Consider the following 16,230-nt stretch of genomic DNA (forward strand, 5'->3'; position numbering starts at 1 on the left):
CCGTTCGTCATACGTGGCATACGCCCCACTGCTGGCTGTGTCGAAAACGAAACTGACTCGTGTATGACATCGCCACGGAGCGAAAAGAAAACGAAAATAAGGCGGCGTATCGGACTAATCTTCGGGGATTTATCGTTTGACCCGACGCAGCGGAGGCACAGGAACCGAACGGTGAGGGCGTAAAACGGCGGGATTTGGGAGCTGGCGTGTCGTTCGTTGAGGGGGGAGGCCCGTGCTGTCAAAGCCACGCACAGGAAAACAACAACACCTGAATCGCCAGCGTCTCGGCTTCTCACGTTGTCTTACAGCTTTCTGTCACGAACAGCCGCTCCCCAAAAGTCTGATATCTGTGGCATTTTGTGTAGGTTTAACCCGGTGCTTGTAGAACGTTGTCATGGCCACGGGTCATGAATATTACGCCCTTAAACGTCCCTTCCTCTCCTCAGATGGGAATGTTGGGCAAAGCCCAGGTCTGGACTGGACCCACGGTACTGGGATGGAGGTGAGCCCCTTCTGCTTTGTCCTTTTAAAACATGCCACAAACATATTTGATGTGTAGTTTTGTTTCGTGGATAGATCTGTGTTTGACCTTTTAACCAGGGTAAGTAGTTGTGAGTCTCCTTTGTCACTGATTGTGACCTTTAACCTTTTCAGACGTATCAGTCAGCTCTGCTCTATGTATTTATGATAGTTCAGCGTTGTCAATAAACACGTGATTCTTGAATAATGACCTCTCTTACCTTTGGCTTTATATATATATCTTCGTTTATTCTTCTTATTTATTCTTATTCCCAGCTTCCATTGCTCTGTGTGCGTGCTTTTCACCTGTGCTTTCCTGTCTTCCAGTCTGTAGCAGTGGGTTGGTCTGCTCGGTGAGACTCAAGCTCTTAACACTATGGCCCACTTCGACACGGAGTACCAGCGCCTGGAGGCGTCCTACAGCGACTCGCCTCCTGGAGAGGAGAACCTGCTCATGCATGTGCCGGAAGGAGCCAAATGTATGAGATGCAAATGCAAATCACACAAACCATGGAGAAGATTCTTCTTTTTGTTTTACTGTGAGCTGATTAATGGGATCGTTACTAATTAGTGATGAATCTTTTGCAGCCCAATGGCACCACATTGAAAACCTGGACCTGTTTTTCCAGAGGATATCCTTTTACAGGCTTTTGCAAAGGTGGCTGTTCTGAATGCTAATGAACAGAATCGACTGAGATGCTAATCTGCTTCATTTCCTTCCACATTATTCCTTAACATCCATCACGTCTATAACCTGCACCAGAAGAATGGGTTCACCTGTATGCTGATGGGAGAGATCTTTGAACTGGTGTATGTAACACCTTTACATCTGTGGCATTTAATTTGGCCTCTTTATAGTTTTCAACCTTTTTCTCTTTTCCCTCACAGCCAGTTGCTGTTTGTGGTTGGCTTCACAGTGTTTCTAGCTAACTGTGTAGACTATGACATCCTCTTTGCCAACAAATTTGTAAATCACACTGATTCATCAAAAGTTACCCTGCCTGATGCCTTCATCCCAATGGATGTTTGTAGTAACCGGTGAGAGATGACCTTCCTTTCTTTTCTTATTTACCTTATTACTTTCTAACTGTTAATTCTGTTTTAACGATGAACTTTAAAAGTTTTGATTGTCATTTTCTTTCTCAGTATCCGGGACAATGCATTTGTGATTTTTGTGCTGATAATCTCGGGGGTGTTTTGGCTGCATCGCTTCATCAAATTCATCTACAATGTCTGCTGTTACTGGGAGATCCGATCCTTCTACATCAATGCACTCAAGATGTCTATGGTGAGACAGGCAAACGTAACCCACATACAAGTATAGAAGATTTTTTGTACTTGAGTCCTATCTACTATAGCATGACTCTGTACAATGCATTGAGCCATAGGCCCACTTCACCCAAAACTACTCTGTGCATTCTCTCTTCAGTCAGAGCTTCCATATGCTACGTGGCAGGAGGTTCAGGCAAGAATAGTGGAGATCCAGAAAGAACACCAGATCTGCATCCATAAAAAAGAGCTGACCGAGCTTGACATTTACCACCGCATCCTCCGCTTCAAAAACTACATGGTGGGTCTGTTTGAAATAAAAATGTATGAAATATTTAGCACCCTTCACTTGTTGTGTTTTCTGATGCTGCTTCAAGTAGTTCATATTACATCCAATGCCGTGCAAGTTATTCTTTAAAAGGTGATGAATAATAACTTCTTCTATTTGACTTTTTTGTGTTTATGTCTAATGCAAATAACTGTGAACACAATTTTAATGATGTAACCTCAAACCAAAAGTGTCTTCCTGTTCTATTGTAGGTTGCCATGGTGAATAAATCTCTCCTTCCTGTACGATTTCGACTTCCAATGCTTGGGGACTGTGTGTTCTACACTCGAGGTCTCAAGTACAACTTTGAGCTCATTTTCTTCTGGGGTCCAGGTATGTATATGCTTGATGTCCTTCATGTATGTGGCTATGAGTCTTCCTCTAAGTTTTGTATCCTGTGTTGTGTGTAGGCTCCTTGTTTGAGAATGAGTGGAGCCTTAAACCAGAGTATAAGAGAGGCGGTAACAGGATGGAGCTGGCGAATCGTCTAGCGTGTCGAATTCTGTGGATCGGCATCGCTAATTTGCTGCTGTGCCCAGTCATCCTGGTGTGGCAGATCCTCTACGCTTTCTTTAGTTACACTGAGGTAATAGCTTCGGAGAAAAACACTTGTTTTTAATTTTTTTTACAGCGAGTGTCAAAGCGGTTTGCTTGTGTGTAGGTCATCAAGCGAGAGCCTGGCTCTCTGGGGGCGAGATGCTGGTCTCTGTATGGCCGCTGTTATCTGCGTCACTTCAACGAGCTGGACCATGAGCTCATGTCCCGCCTCAGCAAAGGCTACAAGGTTATTATCTTCTTATGTGCACCTGACTTACAGCCAATGTCATAACATTTAATATAATAAGCTGTCTTTTCTCCTCATCGCTTCTGCTTCTCTCTCCTTCGCTCCTTTTTCATTAAGGCTGCATCCAAGTATATGAACTGCTTTCTGTCGCCGCTGCTGACGGTGGTTGCCAAGAATGTAGCATTTTTTGCTGGCTCTCTCCTGGCCGTCCTCATTGCCCTGACCATCTATGATGAAGACGTTCTTGCCGTGGAACATGTTCTCTCATCCATCACACTCCTGGGAGTGTGTATCACAGTCTGCAGGTAAAGATTAATGCCCGTGACCTTGTTACCTCCTCACTATTGTCTCACTGACCGCATTATAAGGCACAACTGCACAACATCCCACGTTTTTCCCTTTTAAAGCCAATTTTATCACTTTGAGGCTTTTTGGTCTGTTTACATGAACACAAACATATAGTCCAGCTCTTAATGCAGCGCTACAAATCTTCTGCCTCTTCTCTCTCTTCAGGTCATTTATTCCTGATAAGCACATGGTGTTTTGTCCTGAGCAACTCTTGCGGGTGATCCTGGCTCATATCCATTACATGCCAGACCACTGGCAAGGCAATGCACATCGATACGAGACCCGGGACCAGTTCTCCCAGCTCTTCCAGTACAAAGCGGTGAGTATGAGTCCCTACAATTTAAGGAGGCTATAAAGTATGTATACTGTAGTATGCCACATTCAGGGCCCTGCTCCAAATGTGCAGTGTTAACAGTTCCCCTTTCTTTGTGCCCAGGTGTTTATTCTAGAGGAGCTGCTAAGCCCAGTGGTGACTCCTATAATTCTGATATTCTGTCTAAGGAGAAAGTCTTTGGAGATCATTGATTTCTTCCGACACTTTACTGTTGAGGTGGTCGGAGTGGGAGACACCTGCTCCTTTGCCCAGATGGATATCAGACAGCATGGACACCCTGCGGTAAGAGATTGAAGAAATTACAGTCTATGGACTGACTGGTGTGCATTATATCTTTATCATTCTCACTTTCTCCTTTATCTATAGTGGATGTCAGAGGGGAAGACAGAGGCATCTATATACCAACAGGCAGAGGATGGAAAGACAGAATTATCTCTGATGCACTTCGCAATTACCAACCCCCAGTGGCAGCCGCCCCGAGAGACCACACATTTCATCAGCCAGCTTAAAGAAAGAGTTCACCGAGAGGCCACTGGGGTTTCCTCAGACACACATCCTCTTTCACTGTCAGAGTCTGAAGTACGCTGATGCACTCATTGTCACATACCACAGTGATTGCAATTTAGGGTACACTTTCTAAAATGTACAATGTTGCCCTTTGTTCTGCTCACCTCTCGTAGCCGCGGAGCCTCATTGCAAACCTCCTGGCGGGTCCCTCTACACTGGCCTCAGTCCATTTCGTCAGGGACGGCTCTATAACCAACCATGCGGCCGCTGGCATTGGTGATGGGGCATCCGCCCTGCGCTCGCTTTCACCGATCAGCAGCAGTCTGCACCTGAGAGGCAGCTTGAGTGCAGCTCACAGGGCTGCTAGCCATGCTTCAGTCATGAGCAGGGCAATGGCCGGCTCTGGGTTAGGACATACTACTTCTCTGAATTATGTTTCAACTTAAGTTAAATTTCTGTCTATCATAAGGCTTTTCTACGTATAAGCTCTTGTTAATATTCAATATTCTGTTGTTCCTGGATCCTCATTTCTCACATATTGTGTTCTCTTCTCCTGCAGGACAGATGCACGAACTGTAAGCTCAGGCAGCAGTGCTTGGGAGGGTCAACTCACTAGTTTGGTCTTATCAGAGTATGCCTCTACTGAGATGAGCATCCATGCACTTTACATGCATGAGGTAAGCTTGTACATGCCCCGCAGTAACCCTGTGTTGGATGTTATGCATCTTCCTTAACATTTACTTATGTGTATGTGTTGCTGTTGTTCATGTAGCTTCATAAGCAGCAGTCTCGTGGTGAGCTGTCCCGTCACACTTGGCACAGGCAGGAGAGTGATGAAAGCAGTGACAGTATTCCAGATGAAGTGAGAAGTGAACCCAAGCCTCACTCCAAACATTTCCCTCGCTCACAGACCTTTCCCACCACTGTTCCTAGTCCTAGTTCCATCCCCACTTCAGCCTCAGCCGGTGGCAGTACCACCATGGGCCAGGAGAGGGTGTCATCACATAGCGGCAGCCAGCGCAGATATAGTGGACCTAATACCGGCATGTACTTCATTCCTTGCTTTCATGCAACACGTGTTTTAATGGAAGGTTGTTTAAGGTTGCTTTTCAACCATACTTTTTGTTTTATAGATTCTGTTGGTCCAGGTAGAAAGGTAGTGCGATCAGCCCGTGTTCCCATGGGAGGATGGGCAGAGGATGGTCAGGCAGCACCCCGACAGCATGAGCCGCTGCCAGAGGAGGGTTCGGAGGATGAAATGCCTCCTCACATACATAAGGTGAACTTTATATCTCTTTGTAACATAGTTTTTATTTTTTCCATGTGCATTGCAAATAATTTGACATTTTTGTTCTTCTTCTCACATTAGGTCACATAGCCAAGACATCCAAATAAGTATCGGCCTCTTTTGCTACACATCATCCTCTCAAATAGAAGTGATCTCCAGGGCTGATCATCTGACTGGACACGGATGAAGAGAAAATGTGCCTGAATGGTATATCTGGATAAACTGACTGACTGACTATATGCAACAGCCCAATCTGGAACGCCTCTGAACTTGTTATTTGGTATATTGATAAAATGAGATTAGGTTAAACTGCAGTTAGTCAAAAGCTGACTTAGTGAAAGTGCAGGTGTTGCTGTAATATAAAAACATTTCACATGTCTGGAGAAATGTGTCAATAGAGAAATGTGAAGAAAACACGTCAATAGTTCTATTTCCATTCTCTCACTCAAACAAATCACAGGGTGTGAGTTAAATTTAGGGAATGTGTGGTGTCTCTCAGTAACAGCATTCAGCATGTGAGAAAAACAACGCTGACAACATAGAGACTTTGTGTATATCAGCTGTTGTAACAGGAGGAGGCTGTATATCCTACCTTGTGCTTTGTATTACAGCTTGCACTCTGCCTCTGCTCACATTTCAAGACATCTTCCAGTAACTTTATTTAATTCTTTATAAATTCATTGCAATATAAACAGATTTTCTAAAACATTCAGAAACATTTACTGGTGGTGTAATTTGCACAGATGCCTGGTATTCTGCAACCTCACGAGCACACATGCACTGTGTAAATAAATTGAATTGTACAGATAATGTGAGGCCAGCTTTTGTTTTGTATGACCAGAGATTTGCATTCCAAACCCATTTTGACCAGATTACTGAAACACTTTGTTTAGCATTCATTCTTTTTCACCAGGCCTGCTACTGAATGCAGACACCAAGGTTGGTCTAAGCATGTAACACTGATGTGCCATACAAAAAAATCCATAATTGCAAGACCATTATTTACTCTCATGTCTTTATGTTAGCCGGTGTAGGTCACCAGGAGGACTGTACTAGGACCACATCCTGCAAATTCACAGCATGACTCTCCCGTTCCTCTGCTGTAAAGCCGCAATTCTTTAAAAAAAGAATCATGCACTTTAATAGGTCCTTAATGCAGTGGGTGTCACTTGTCTATTTATTAAATGGATGTGCCATGACGATTGACATTTAGTGATTTTATTGTGCATTTTGGGTGGGGATAGTCAACAATGCAAAGATTTTCTGTGATAAAGCTAGGTAAACTGACTACTGTTCGTTTGGTTTTGTTTTATAGATTCTGTAAAAAAACATTTTGTACAGCTGTAAATTCATCCATTAAAGACAAAGCAAATGTATTGTGTGTAAACAGATACAAAACGAAACGACACGAATAATAACTGAGTCAATGTGTTTTGGGTCTTGTTTAGTTTTGTCAACGTTTTGCTAATAGCGTTACGTCATGACGTCGCTGCTGTGACGTCATGTGAGCTAGCGTTAGCTGTTCGCAAATGGTAAACTTGCTACTTTTGGTAGGTGTCTAGTGTCAGTCGCGAACAGAATACATGAACATTATTCCTTTTAAAACTGAGCTTTAGGGAATGTGACCTTGGAGAGCAGCAACAAAGTTCTTTTCTTATAGCCTCTTAAGGGGAGCTTCTACAGAGCCCGGATAGCTCAGTCGGTAGAGCATCAGACTTTTAATCTGAGGGTCCAGGGTTCAAGTCCCTGTTCGGGCGCAAATTTTTTACACTTTCAAACGGTTATTTGCGGGCAATATGTGGTTTAAACGGTTTTTACGTTGCAAAAATATTAACCCTCAGACCAGGTATATCTGGGGTCTGTAGTTTATTCACGTATATTTGTGTCTATAAGTACATAATTTTTATAGTCTGCTCAATTAATCTAGTTTCTGCTTAGCCATCATTACCTGCACCACACACATGGGTCACTAAGCCTTAGAGGTTGAGTGGTGGAAGTCTGGTGGGTGCTGCTGTTACATGGTGTAAAGGTGATAGTTGTCCCCCTGCTTGTCCTGCTGAGATAGGCGACTCCCTCGGTAGCCACGTATGGTAGCTGAGAGGAGGCAGCTGTGGCCCTGCAGCAGTTGAACCATAGTGATGATGATGATGAACAGCACTCTCTCTTGGTTTGAAATCTGACCCCATGAAACAAGGGTTTGCCTGGTCCTGGAAATACACATTGACGCTCTGAAACATGACATGATGCCCTTTCTATAGAAGAGAAGGTGCATACCTGGCCAAAATGTGCAGCAACGTTAGGGGTCGATAGGGTCATAGCTGGCATGGCTCTCAGCATCATATTGTGCATTATAATCTGATGCATCTGGGCATTTTGCATCAGCATCAGTTCCACCATGTCTAATGCAAATACACATACATGTACAACACAAACATATGAGGACAGTGATTATCAATTAAGATTCATCTGTATTTGCAGGTACATACCCTCTTTGATGCTGCCTGAGCGAGCTGCAGGGTACGCCTGAGGAGGGGGAATCTGAGTAATCAGAGGCTGCTGTTGTGGCAGCTGTTGTATGATGGTGGCAGGCTGCTGAGGGAGCTGAGGAGAGAATGTGGGTTTATTTAATTTTTACTAATCAAGAGTCTAATCAAATGACAAGAAAGAAGAAAAACACAAGATGGGGATCGGGAAGACGAGATTCAGTACTGTTAACAGACCATGTAGATGCCCATGGTGAGCGAAATGCTGAATATCTTACAGTTTGCTGGATGATGCGTGGGAGCTGAGGCAGGGCAGGTGGTGCAGAGGGCAGGTATGGCAATATAGGAGCTGGGTTGTGGAGGTGGTTGGGTGCCATAGTTGGGATTTGTGGAGTTGTAACAAAATGTGGCTGGTGCAGTTTTTGTGACCCTCCCCACGTACGAGGTCTGTTGAGATTTTCTAACATATGCTCCTCCTAAAAATAAATAGGCACAGTAAAAACAGAAATGTAAAAGACGTCTAACTGCTACTAGTTGTTGGGAGGCTGTAACATTATATGCGAATGAATAAAGTACACGATCTTAGAATAAAAAGTAAAAAAGGATGAACCCTCAGTCTTTGCAGTAGGTCTTGCTTTCTCCTCAGTGCACGGTGCAGTGCTTCAATCTCTCCATCATAACTCCCTGAAAAAAGAGATCATGTTTCCAGAAACTAATTCATTAACTTTGTCAGCTATGTCTACCGCTTAACATGCTTCAAAGTATGCTCAAAAACATACTGCAAAGCAGTGTCAAATTACTATAGTAATCTCTGTATTTTACTCATTTTGCTCCACTTTTAGTTTAAGGGAAATTCCCATAGTTGCATTAATTGTATATAATGGTTCATATACATGTTTCTGTCAAGGTAGGTTAGTAGACTAATACAGCCCACAGTTTTAAATTCTTCATCACAAAGAATTGTTTATCTTACTTGCAGACATTGCAGATTCTGGTCTGTTGTCCATATTGTGCCTTTTTAGTCTCTGAGAATGTGGAAATTCAAATGTTTAATCATCAAGAAAGGCCAAAATAGAAAGCTCTATAAACAAAATTTGGGGATACTTTCAGAAATAACCTTCTCCTGCAGTTTGAGTTTGAGTCTTGTCATCTGATCCACCACAGAACTGCCATCCTAAGAGATAACACAAATATATTATTTGAATAAACTATCATCATTTACTGTGTACTAGATTATAAATATATGAGTAATATAATCCATTAGCTAAATTATTTTAATAACTAGCTTATTTATTTACCTGAAACCTTGGCATCTGGGGCCACACAAATTTTGCGTCCACTTGTATGTTTGAGTTTAGACTAAAGCCACACATTCGTTGCCATGGGACACGGCTGTTTACCGCTTACAATAAACCTGACTTGTGTGTGTTTGGTTTGGAGTTTTAACAATAACCCTTTGCCAAATTTATGTTTTTTTTATTTCTGTTTGTTTCTGTCTGTTTTTGTTTTAAATAAATTATTAAGTCAAACCTGGTCACAAACCAAGCTATAGTATAAAAAGTTTTGTCACCTACAATGGGATAAGGAAAAAGAACAGAAACATGATATACAAATTAACACTAAAAACACCTCAACAGCTATATGTAAAGAAAACTACAAACACTAACTTACCACATTAACAGGTAATCTACAAACACACACAAAAAGAGGTTTTAGATACTCACTTTTAAAACACAGGAGCGAAGATATGCATTCTCCTTTACTGATTGGTTACAAGAGCCGTCAATCAAAACTTGACCCTTAACAGAGACATCTCATTGGTCAGTTGGAATGTATTTTTGACTTGCAATGCGTGATAGGGGTGGTGTATAAACTATGCGGGAACATATTTAAGTGAAATAACGCCTATTGGCTAAAGACGTTCACCCGAATAGTGTGATTGGCCTGTTCAGTCAAGGCAACTCAATAAGGGCGGAGTTACAGTGACTTGGCGGCCATATTGAATATTATCTGTTGACAGTTGTGTGGAGAGGAGGCTCGAAATTCTACTTTTTAGCTTACTTGTGCAAGAAGTGAAGGTCTGTTTTGCTTTTCGTTTTAGCTGGGACGTCCGTCCTAAACTTTTAATGATTTTCTCCAAATACTCCATAAGAAATGGATGAAGATGAACGACGGAGGAAACTAGAAGCTGGGAGAGCCAAGGTAACATTTACGCACGCTAATATTGAATGCTAGCAGTTAGCTAACTCTTTTGTCATTGTCTTGTGAGTGCCCCATGCAAACTAGACCCATTTCCATCAGTATGGCATGTTTGGTCCTCGTTGCTTGGATTCCACGTGATCGTTAAGTTGCTATCCTACATAGCGTTACTCGTTTGCCGCCCATATGTCGCGGGTTAATCATTAGCTGCAGTTGTACATAGCTATGGAAAACAATAAGAAGTTGATTGGTTATTGAAATCACTTCGTACTTGCACTGAAATATACAAACGCTCCCAGGATACCCATGAAATACAATAGCCATTAAACTGTTCTATGAAACGTATTTTAAAACTAATTATTCAGTATATCTGGTGTTTTGGAGGTGTTAAAATATGTTCACTATTAAAGTCACTTGCACGAAGAACCGTTTAATTTTGAATCTGATGGATATAGGCTCTGTACGTCATGATATATCGCCACAGACAGATTTAGTAACACAAAAATAATGGCATAAACTACAAAATTGAGCTACTTGTTTACATCCATCATAATCAGCTGATAGCAGGTGTCTTTTAGTCTCTCTTCACTCCAAGCTTCTTTTTAGTTCTCCTGTAGCAATGTTAAAAAATGCCTTTTATTTTGCAAAGAAAATAATTACTGTATAAACATTAAAAGGCTCAAAATATACCATATCACTTATTAATGACTCAGAAATCAAAAGCTAGTTAAAGATTCTGTTCATTAGCTATGATGGAGTAATTCCATTGTAAGAAGTTGCCTTTTTTGTCTGAGTGTTATTTTTGTGCATTTCATTATACTAGTAAACATAGTCAACTACTGGTATTCTTTGACAGAGACCCACCAACATGCCACGAAACCAGTCGGTAAGTGTCAAAACTGGTCAGGCATTGAAACTTTGATGGGATTGGTGGTTGTTCACTCTATTGTTTTTCTGCTTCCTCATCTTTTAGTCTCACATGGGCCTTTGGGTGTCTTCTGCTTTCCTGCACTAAAATGTCAAAAGTGTAAGCCTGCAGCCCCTTCTAAAAAGCTGATTCAAAATCCAGATTTCCTCCCTGGTTGAGTCTGCTCACGCTGTCATGTTCCATGTGGGCCATCAGGTGGTGCAATGAGCCCTTGAGATTTGGCAACGGTGACCGTGTTGCATTTGCTTTTCACATGGATAGTGTTGCTATGGCAATAATGTGCTGTTGGTTCCCTTTATTTGATTTGGTCCTTCAAAAAGCCATGATTTTGCTGTAATATTGAATCCATTCAATGAGACGTGTATTCATATATTGTGTCCAAAAAACAGTGTTTTTTTTTTTCTTCAGATAAATGTAGCAGTGTGCCACAAACCTAAATTTGTAACGAAATGGTTAAGAACACATCAATATCCAATCTGGTAAACCTAATTTGGCCACAGTAAGATTCAGCCAGCTGGTCAGGGAGCGTCTTAGGGCAGAAATGGCCTTGAGCGTATCACTGATCATCTGGCTGATGCGTGTTACAGCCGTGATTTGTTTTGTAGCAAGCATGGATGTTTAATATGGGATGAAAAACATGAATGGATTGGGAAAGCATTATTTTCAGATGGACCTATAATATGTTTTTAGTAGACTAGATAATATCTATTCTTTTATTCCACAGCAAAATTTATTATGCAGTTTTAATGATTTCGTCAGAACAAGCACAGGCACACGTGTACAAAATGATGTCATACACACGTATGTGACTCATCACACAGATCGACAAGTAGTTCTCCTGAGGACATGTAGTCTCAAATTGAATTGAGCATGCACACTCTGATGCTGCTCACCACACGCAGAGCTCTGTCTCCTCCTCTCCACCTCCTCTCCATGTGAATGCATCTCCTAGTCTCCACCCTCTTTACTTAGTCTAGACACATGCCATCTCTCATCCAGAGTTTGTAGATCCCTCAGCACAGTACACTGGCTTTGGAAGAGAGGGAATGGGCCCGGTGCATGGTTGCCTACATCCTGCAAGATCTGCATTTAAATATTAGAGCAGCTGTTCTGAAGAGGAAGATTTGCCAGCTCTAAGCACCAGCAAGAGATTGACTCAGTGATCGGCAGTTTGTGATAAGGCTTCACAAGGGTCTCGAATCGATTTAGTCTGCCTAAAGAAGAGAGACAGACTGACAGAAGCAATGGATGAACAAAAGGGGAGCATGTAAATAGAGTAACAACCTGAGGTGGAGTTGTGAGACATCTGTCTATCTGGAATTCAAGCTAATCTTTGTTCATACTTTTCCTTTGGAGGTGATTTCGCAAGCTCTGAATCTTCATAATGGTCTCCTTGGTTTAAACTGTTCCACAAGCTAAAAGAGGAGTGGCAGAGATGCTTGCTCTGTGTGGTCTCCTGAGAGGTTTTCCAGCATGTCTTGCTAAAATATCCTATCCACTCTCTGGAGATTTGAGAAGATTTAGCAGAGTCACCTCATTTTAAACCTTTCTGGTTATTTTGGGTACAAGTTTGGGATTTCTTTTTTTTTTCTCCTGCCACTATGTTTTTTTTTTTTTCACTTTTTTTTGCAGCTCAAATCCTGACTCATCAAGTATAGACTTCACACTGCTGAAATTAAAATCTTAAAAGCGTTGATGTATTGATACTTTGTCAGATGATTTTAGAAAGATGTTCTGATTACCTTTTTCAACGTAGACAAGAAATCTGGACTTCAGTGACCTCTCACATTTGACCCCTGAAGTTCACCATGCTCATGGTGTGGTGGTGCTCGGTGGTCCTGACCTATGTGTCCATCTATGTCTCACTGTCCTTCCTGCGCAGCTTGCTAGCTTCAGACAGAGGCGGGCGAAAAGCGACAGTGCGGGGACGACGAAAAAGACGCAGAAGAGGAAGGGCCAGACTGTCGCGAAGAATGACTGCTCGTCGCAAGACCACCACGTAGAATCAGCACCTCCAACAGCTGATGACACACAGCTGAACAGCAAGACAAACCATGAGGTATGTCAGTGAATGCACAGATTATCATTCATGCATTAATAATTGATGTTACATGGGAAATTGAGGAAAAGGGATTTTATGTGGACCATAACACTAGTTAGTTTAGTTAAAGCTTTGATTATCACTGTGATATATAATGTCACCTCAGGTTTATTTATGGGTCAGACTACCTGACCTCCATTGTGTGTCTGATTCTGTCTGCCCACAGTTTGCTTTAAACAGCGGTCTGTGCCCTCTGCTCTGTGAACGTACATTAGAGAAATGGGTCACTAGTCATCACGTTGCCTGTAGGGCATGTTGTCATAGCAACCTGGCCAGGATTAACTGTGGCACTGTTTACTGCCTTTTTAAAGGAAAAGTTCAACTACTGTAATCAAGGTTTGATGAATGTGATTTGAGTCATTTTTGTTTATTAATTATTACCATGGCAATTGGTATTCACTAAATTCACACTTGACCTTACAGGAAGCACAGAAGTCTGATAAATCAGAGGTTCAGATGAACCAAAGAGCAAAGCATCATCCCCCTACCTTGGAGCAATGTCCGTCACCTGTGGAAGAGTTGGGAGATGAGGAACTGCTGGCCATTACTGGCAAAGACCAGCTCAAGGTACACAAGTGGTGATATTGAGAACACTGTTTTGTATGGCACAGTATAGTAAATGAATGCATAAGCTTTTCAGCTGATTAAATGTAACTGGAGTAAGGGTAGATGGGTTTAGTGTGATGAATGCCAGCATCATAATCCTGTGCTCTAAATTCAGTGAGAATTTAGCCCAGACCCTAGCATGTTAGTATGTTCGGTTATACAGCAAAGATAAATATATCTATGGAAATACTCTTGTGGTATGATCAATATGGTTTCTACTGTATGTAATCTATAACTCATGGGAAATGCAACAGTTTCCTCTTGGTGAAAAATGTAGCAGTTGATTTGGGAAAAATCTGAGGTTTGTACTTAATCAGTGGTTCGGTCTGCTTTCTGGGTTTTATTTCAGATGTGGTGAAGGCAGGAATGCATGTTATGCTAGTGTGCTTGAATCTAATACCATGAATATGTGTGTGCGTACTTAAATTTGCAGCAGTTACAACAGGCTGTGGAGAAGCGAAATGAAATAATTGCCAGGCTCAGCTCCAACCTGCAAGAGGCTCTTGCCAGTAGGGACCAGGTACAGCTGGAGGCACAGTCACTTGCTGGACAGATTCAGGCGCTACAGAAACAGCTCCAGCAGGTAAGTGCCACTCGAAGCTCCATTTGTGAAAGCACTGCCCACTTCAGTTTTTATATGCACAACAGTTAAAGTCACGTTTTCTGTTTTATCATCCGCACAGACTGGCATTGAATTTCTGCGTATCAAAAGTCAGTCAGACACTCGTCAACAGCATGGCCATTACTCCAAAGATGCAAAGGCACCATCAGAGGAGTTAGAACATGGTGATCCCTTTTCAGGTGTTGAGAGCTCCGGCAGTGACACTGAAACAGACTCTGTTCTGCATAAACTACAGGCTGAGCTGGAAGAAGAAAGGACAAACTGCCAACGCACATGTGCCAAATTAGCAGAGGAGATAGAAAAACACCAACACGTGCTTTCTTTACTTGAGGAGGAGAGGAAAAGCAGGGTAGATGAGCGACAAGAAAGCAAAATGCAACTGCAAATTCTTCAAACCCAACTGAGCCAAGTCCAGTCGCAGTGCCTTGAGATGCAGCAGTACAAAGAAGAGAAGGAGAAGCTAAACAAAGAGGTGGCAGATCTGAGAAAAAGGCTTCAGGTAGACTCTGCAGAGAAAAGATTTAGTGAAGAGATGTCTAGTCCTCTTCTCCAGAAACTTCAGGAGGAAAAACAGAGACAAGAGGAAGCCATAATGAGGCTTAAAGAGGAGCACAGAGATGAGGTGGAGAGAATCAGGCAGTTGTTGGAGGAGAGGGAGAAAGCTCTGAAGATTAGAGAGGAAGAGGTCATGGAACTGAAAGCTTCAAAGAATCGTCAGAACCAAGCAAAAGCAAACGTTAGCTGTGATGACAGGAGTCATGGGGACACTCTGGAGAGTGTACCTGATAAGGACAGTTTAAATGGATCAGTACATGGAGACATTCTGATGGAACGCTACTTGTCTTCGGCCCCACTCGCACACTCGCAATCTTCAGTGGTCAGTGACTTTGAACGCCACAGTCAGCTGGACATTTCTGCAGACTACAGGTTAGAAGAAATACCTTACAATACTAGTGTGTATGTGTGCACTCAACTGTGTTTCTTTATCAGCTAGTTAAATCCCAATTTGTTGTCTATTGCTTTTTTCAGTTTTGAGCTCAACAGTGAAGTGTTAGGGGATGAGATGTTATCAGTTTCAAACAGAGCCCTCTACCCACATGGCTATATCCCTGTAGCTGATGATTCCAATCCTCAGTCTGACTCTGAGTGTCCTCACATCTCTACGCCTGGCGATCTGGAGAGAAGTAAACTGTCTGAGAATCTGTTTGAGAAGACGGACCTGGAGAAAGAGCTGCTGAGTCAGCAGTGTGGCGAGCTCCGCGATGAGCTGGCTCTAAAGGACAGGGAATTGGATGTGTTGAGGGAGGAAGTCATTAAGAGTGCAGAAGAGCTGGAGGAGGCCAGGAATAGGTAAGGAAATTAACCGGGCCAGGATGTCATTTAGTTAATTATTTCCTTTTTTCCCCCCATTTAAGCCCATTACAGAAAATTGCAAATATGTGGTTGGCAGTAATATTTTTATCACATCATACTGTATTTAAATAGATTTTTCTAACAATTTAACATTGTGCATTAAGGTGGGCCCAAGTAACGGAAGAGCTCAGACAGGCTCTCTGGGAACTTGAAGAGGAGAAGAGAAGACATTTTGAGGAGGGAGCTCATGAACAAGACAGCCTGCAGAACAAATTCAGTGCCTTAATGGGGGAGCAAGAGAATGAAGTAATCTTGGGAAAGGAAAGTACTGAAAGCCTTACACTTGCCCTCAATACCTCTTCATCAGCGTTGGAAGATAAAGTTGTGGGGGAGCTTGAAAGTGAGGCTGCTCTGCTGGTGTCGTCTCTACAGGAGATGAAGGACAAAGCATTTGGAGACCAGCTCGAAAAACTACAGGTAAACAGATAGCATCAGGTTTAGCGTAATGATATGATTGTTCTAAAAGATTTTAAAAATGAATAAGCTGGGTGACTTGAGGAA

The 16,230-nt window shown here is 42.3% G+C and overlaps 3 protein-coding genes and 1 non-coding gene across 14 annotated transcripts in view; 3 read left to right on the forward strand and 1 right to left on the reverse strand.

The window, feature by feature from the left end:
• On the forward strand, positions 1–6,187 carry atg9a (ATG9 autophagy related 9 homolog A (S. cerevisiae)). 2 transcript variants are annotated; one of them, XM_029140078.3, is made up of 20 exons: positions 1–361; positions 447–502; positions 847–998; positions 1,108–1,151; positions 1,265–1,329; positions 1,408–1,557; positions 1,666–1,807; positions 1,949–2,089; positions 2,329–2,449; positions 2,527–2,702; positions 2,778–2,900; positions 3,018–3,205; positions 3,414–3,567; positions 3,685–3,864; positions 3,949–4,161; positions 4,263–4,495; positions 4,649–4,766; positions 4,862–5,132; positions 5,223–5,368; positions 5,459–6,187. In XM_029140078.3, the coding sequence occupies exons 3-20, from the start codon at positions 896–898 to the stop codon at positions 5,465–5,467; spliced, it is 2,577 nt and encodes an 858-aa protein (XP_028995911.1). In that variant the 5' UTR covers positions 1–361; positions 447–502; positions 847–895; the 3' UTR covers positions 5,468–6,187. The 2 variants fall into 2 exon arrangements, with proteins under 2 accessions (XP_028995911.1, XP_028995912.1); XM_029140079.3 differs by having other exon boundaries at positions 1–171.
• zgc:112416 (uncharacterized protein LOC550509 homolog) overlaps positions 5,619–16,230 on the reverse strand; it is a 15,856-nt gene continuing 5,244 nt past the window's right edge. Inside the window, exons 1-9 of one of the 6 annotated variants that reach the window (XM_041069056.2) lie at positions 9,585–9,872; positions 9,159–9,430; positions 8,978–9,034; positions 8,834–8,885; positions 8,471–8,544; positions 8,139–8,336; positions 7,864–7,978; positions 7,652–7,776; positions 5,619–7,584 (exon numbers count right to left, since the gene is read on the reverse strand). In XM_041069056.2, the coding sequence (XP_040924990.1) occupies positions 7,354–7,584; positions 7,652–7,776; positions 7,864–7,978; positions 8,139–8,336; positions 8,471–8,544; positions 8,834–8,885; positions 8,978–9,034; positions 9,159–9,233 (927 nt within the window). In that variant the 5' untranslated portion in view covers positions 9,234–9,430; positions 9,585–9,872 and the 3' untranslated portion in view covers positions 5,619–7,353. Of the gene's footprint in view, positions 7,585–7,651; positions 7,777–7,863; positions 7,979–8,138; positions 8,337–8,470; positions 8,545–8,833; positions 8,886–8,964; positions 9,035–9,158; positions 9,431–9,531; positions 9,873–16,230 lie in introns of those variants that run through there. The other 5 variants (XM_055505886.1, XM_055505885.1, XM_029140095.3 and 2 more) reach the window with 5 other exon arrangements.
• trnak-uuu (transfer RNA lysine (anticodon UUU)) lies at positions 7,062–7,134 on the forward strand. The gene has a single exon. It is a non-coding gene; the product is annotated as a tRNA-Lys (tRNA).
• pcnt (pericentrin) overlaps positions 9,861–16,230 on the forward strand; it is a 26,871-nt gene continuing 20,501 nt past the window's right edge. For 3 of the 5 annotated variants that reach the window (XM_029140065.3, XM_029140069.3, XM_029140066.3), the window contains exons 1-8: positions 9,861–10,062; positions 10,916–10,945; positions 12,870–13,046; positions 13,512–13,655; positions 14,128–14,277; positions 14,378–15,243; positions 15,346–15,666; positions 15,834–16,146. In XM_029140065.3, coding sequence (XP_028995898.1) covers positions 10,015–10,062; positions 10,916–10,945; positions 12,870–13,046; positions 13,512–13,655; positions 14,128–14,277; positions 14,378–15,243; positions 15,346–15,666; positions 15,834–16,146 — 2,049 coding nt within the window. In that variant the 5' untranslated portion in view covers positions 9,861–10,014. The remainder of the gene's footprint in view (positions 10,063–10,915; positions 10,946–12,869; positions 13,047–13,511; positions 13,656–14,127; positions 14,278–14,377; positions 15,244–15,345; positions 15,667–15,833; positions 16,147–16,230) is intronic. The other 2 variants (XM_029140067.3, XM_029140070.3) reach the window with 1 other exon arrangement.

The sequence above is a fragment of the Betta splendens genome, chromosome 22 (genome assembly GCF_900634795.4).
Source record: "Betta splendens chromosome 22, fBetSpl5.4, whole genome shotgun sequence".
Taxonomy (NCBI): Eukaryota; Metazoa; Chordata; class Actinopteri; order Anabantiformes; family Osphronemidae; genus Betta; species Betta splendens.

Coding starts and splice junctions, on each gene's coding strand:
- atg9a (XM_029140078.3), top strand. CDS start 896: ATGGCCCACTTCGACACGGAGTACCAGCGCCTGGAGGCGTCCTACAGC. Junction 999..1,107: donor TGTGCCGGAAGGAGCCAAAT/GTATGAGATGCA, acceptor AATCTTTTGCAG/CCCAATGGCACCACATTGAA. Junction 2,450..2,526: donor CATTTTCTTCTGGGGTCCAG/GTATGTATATGC, acceptor TGTTGTGTGTAG/GCTCCTTGTTTGAGAATGAG.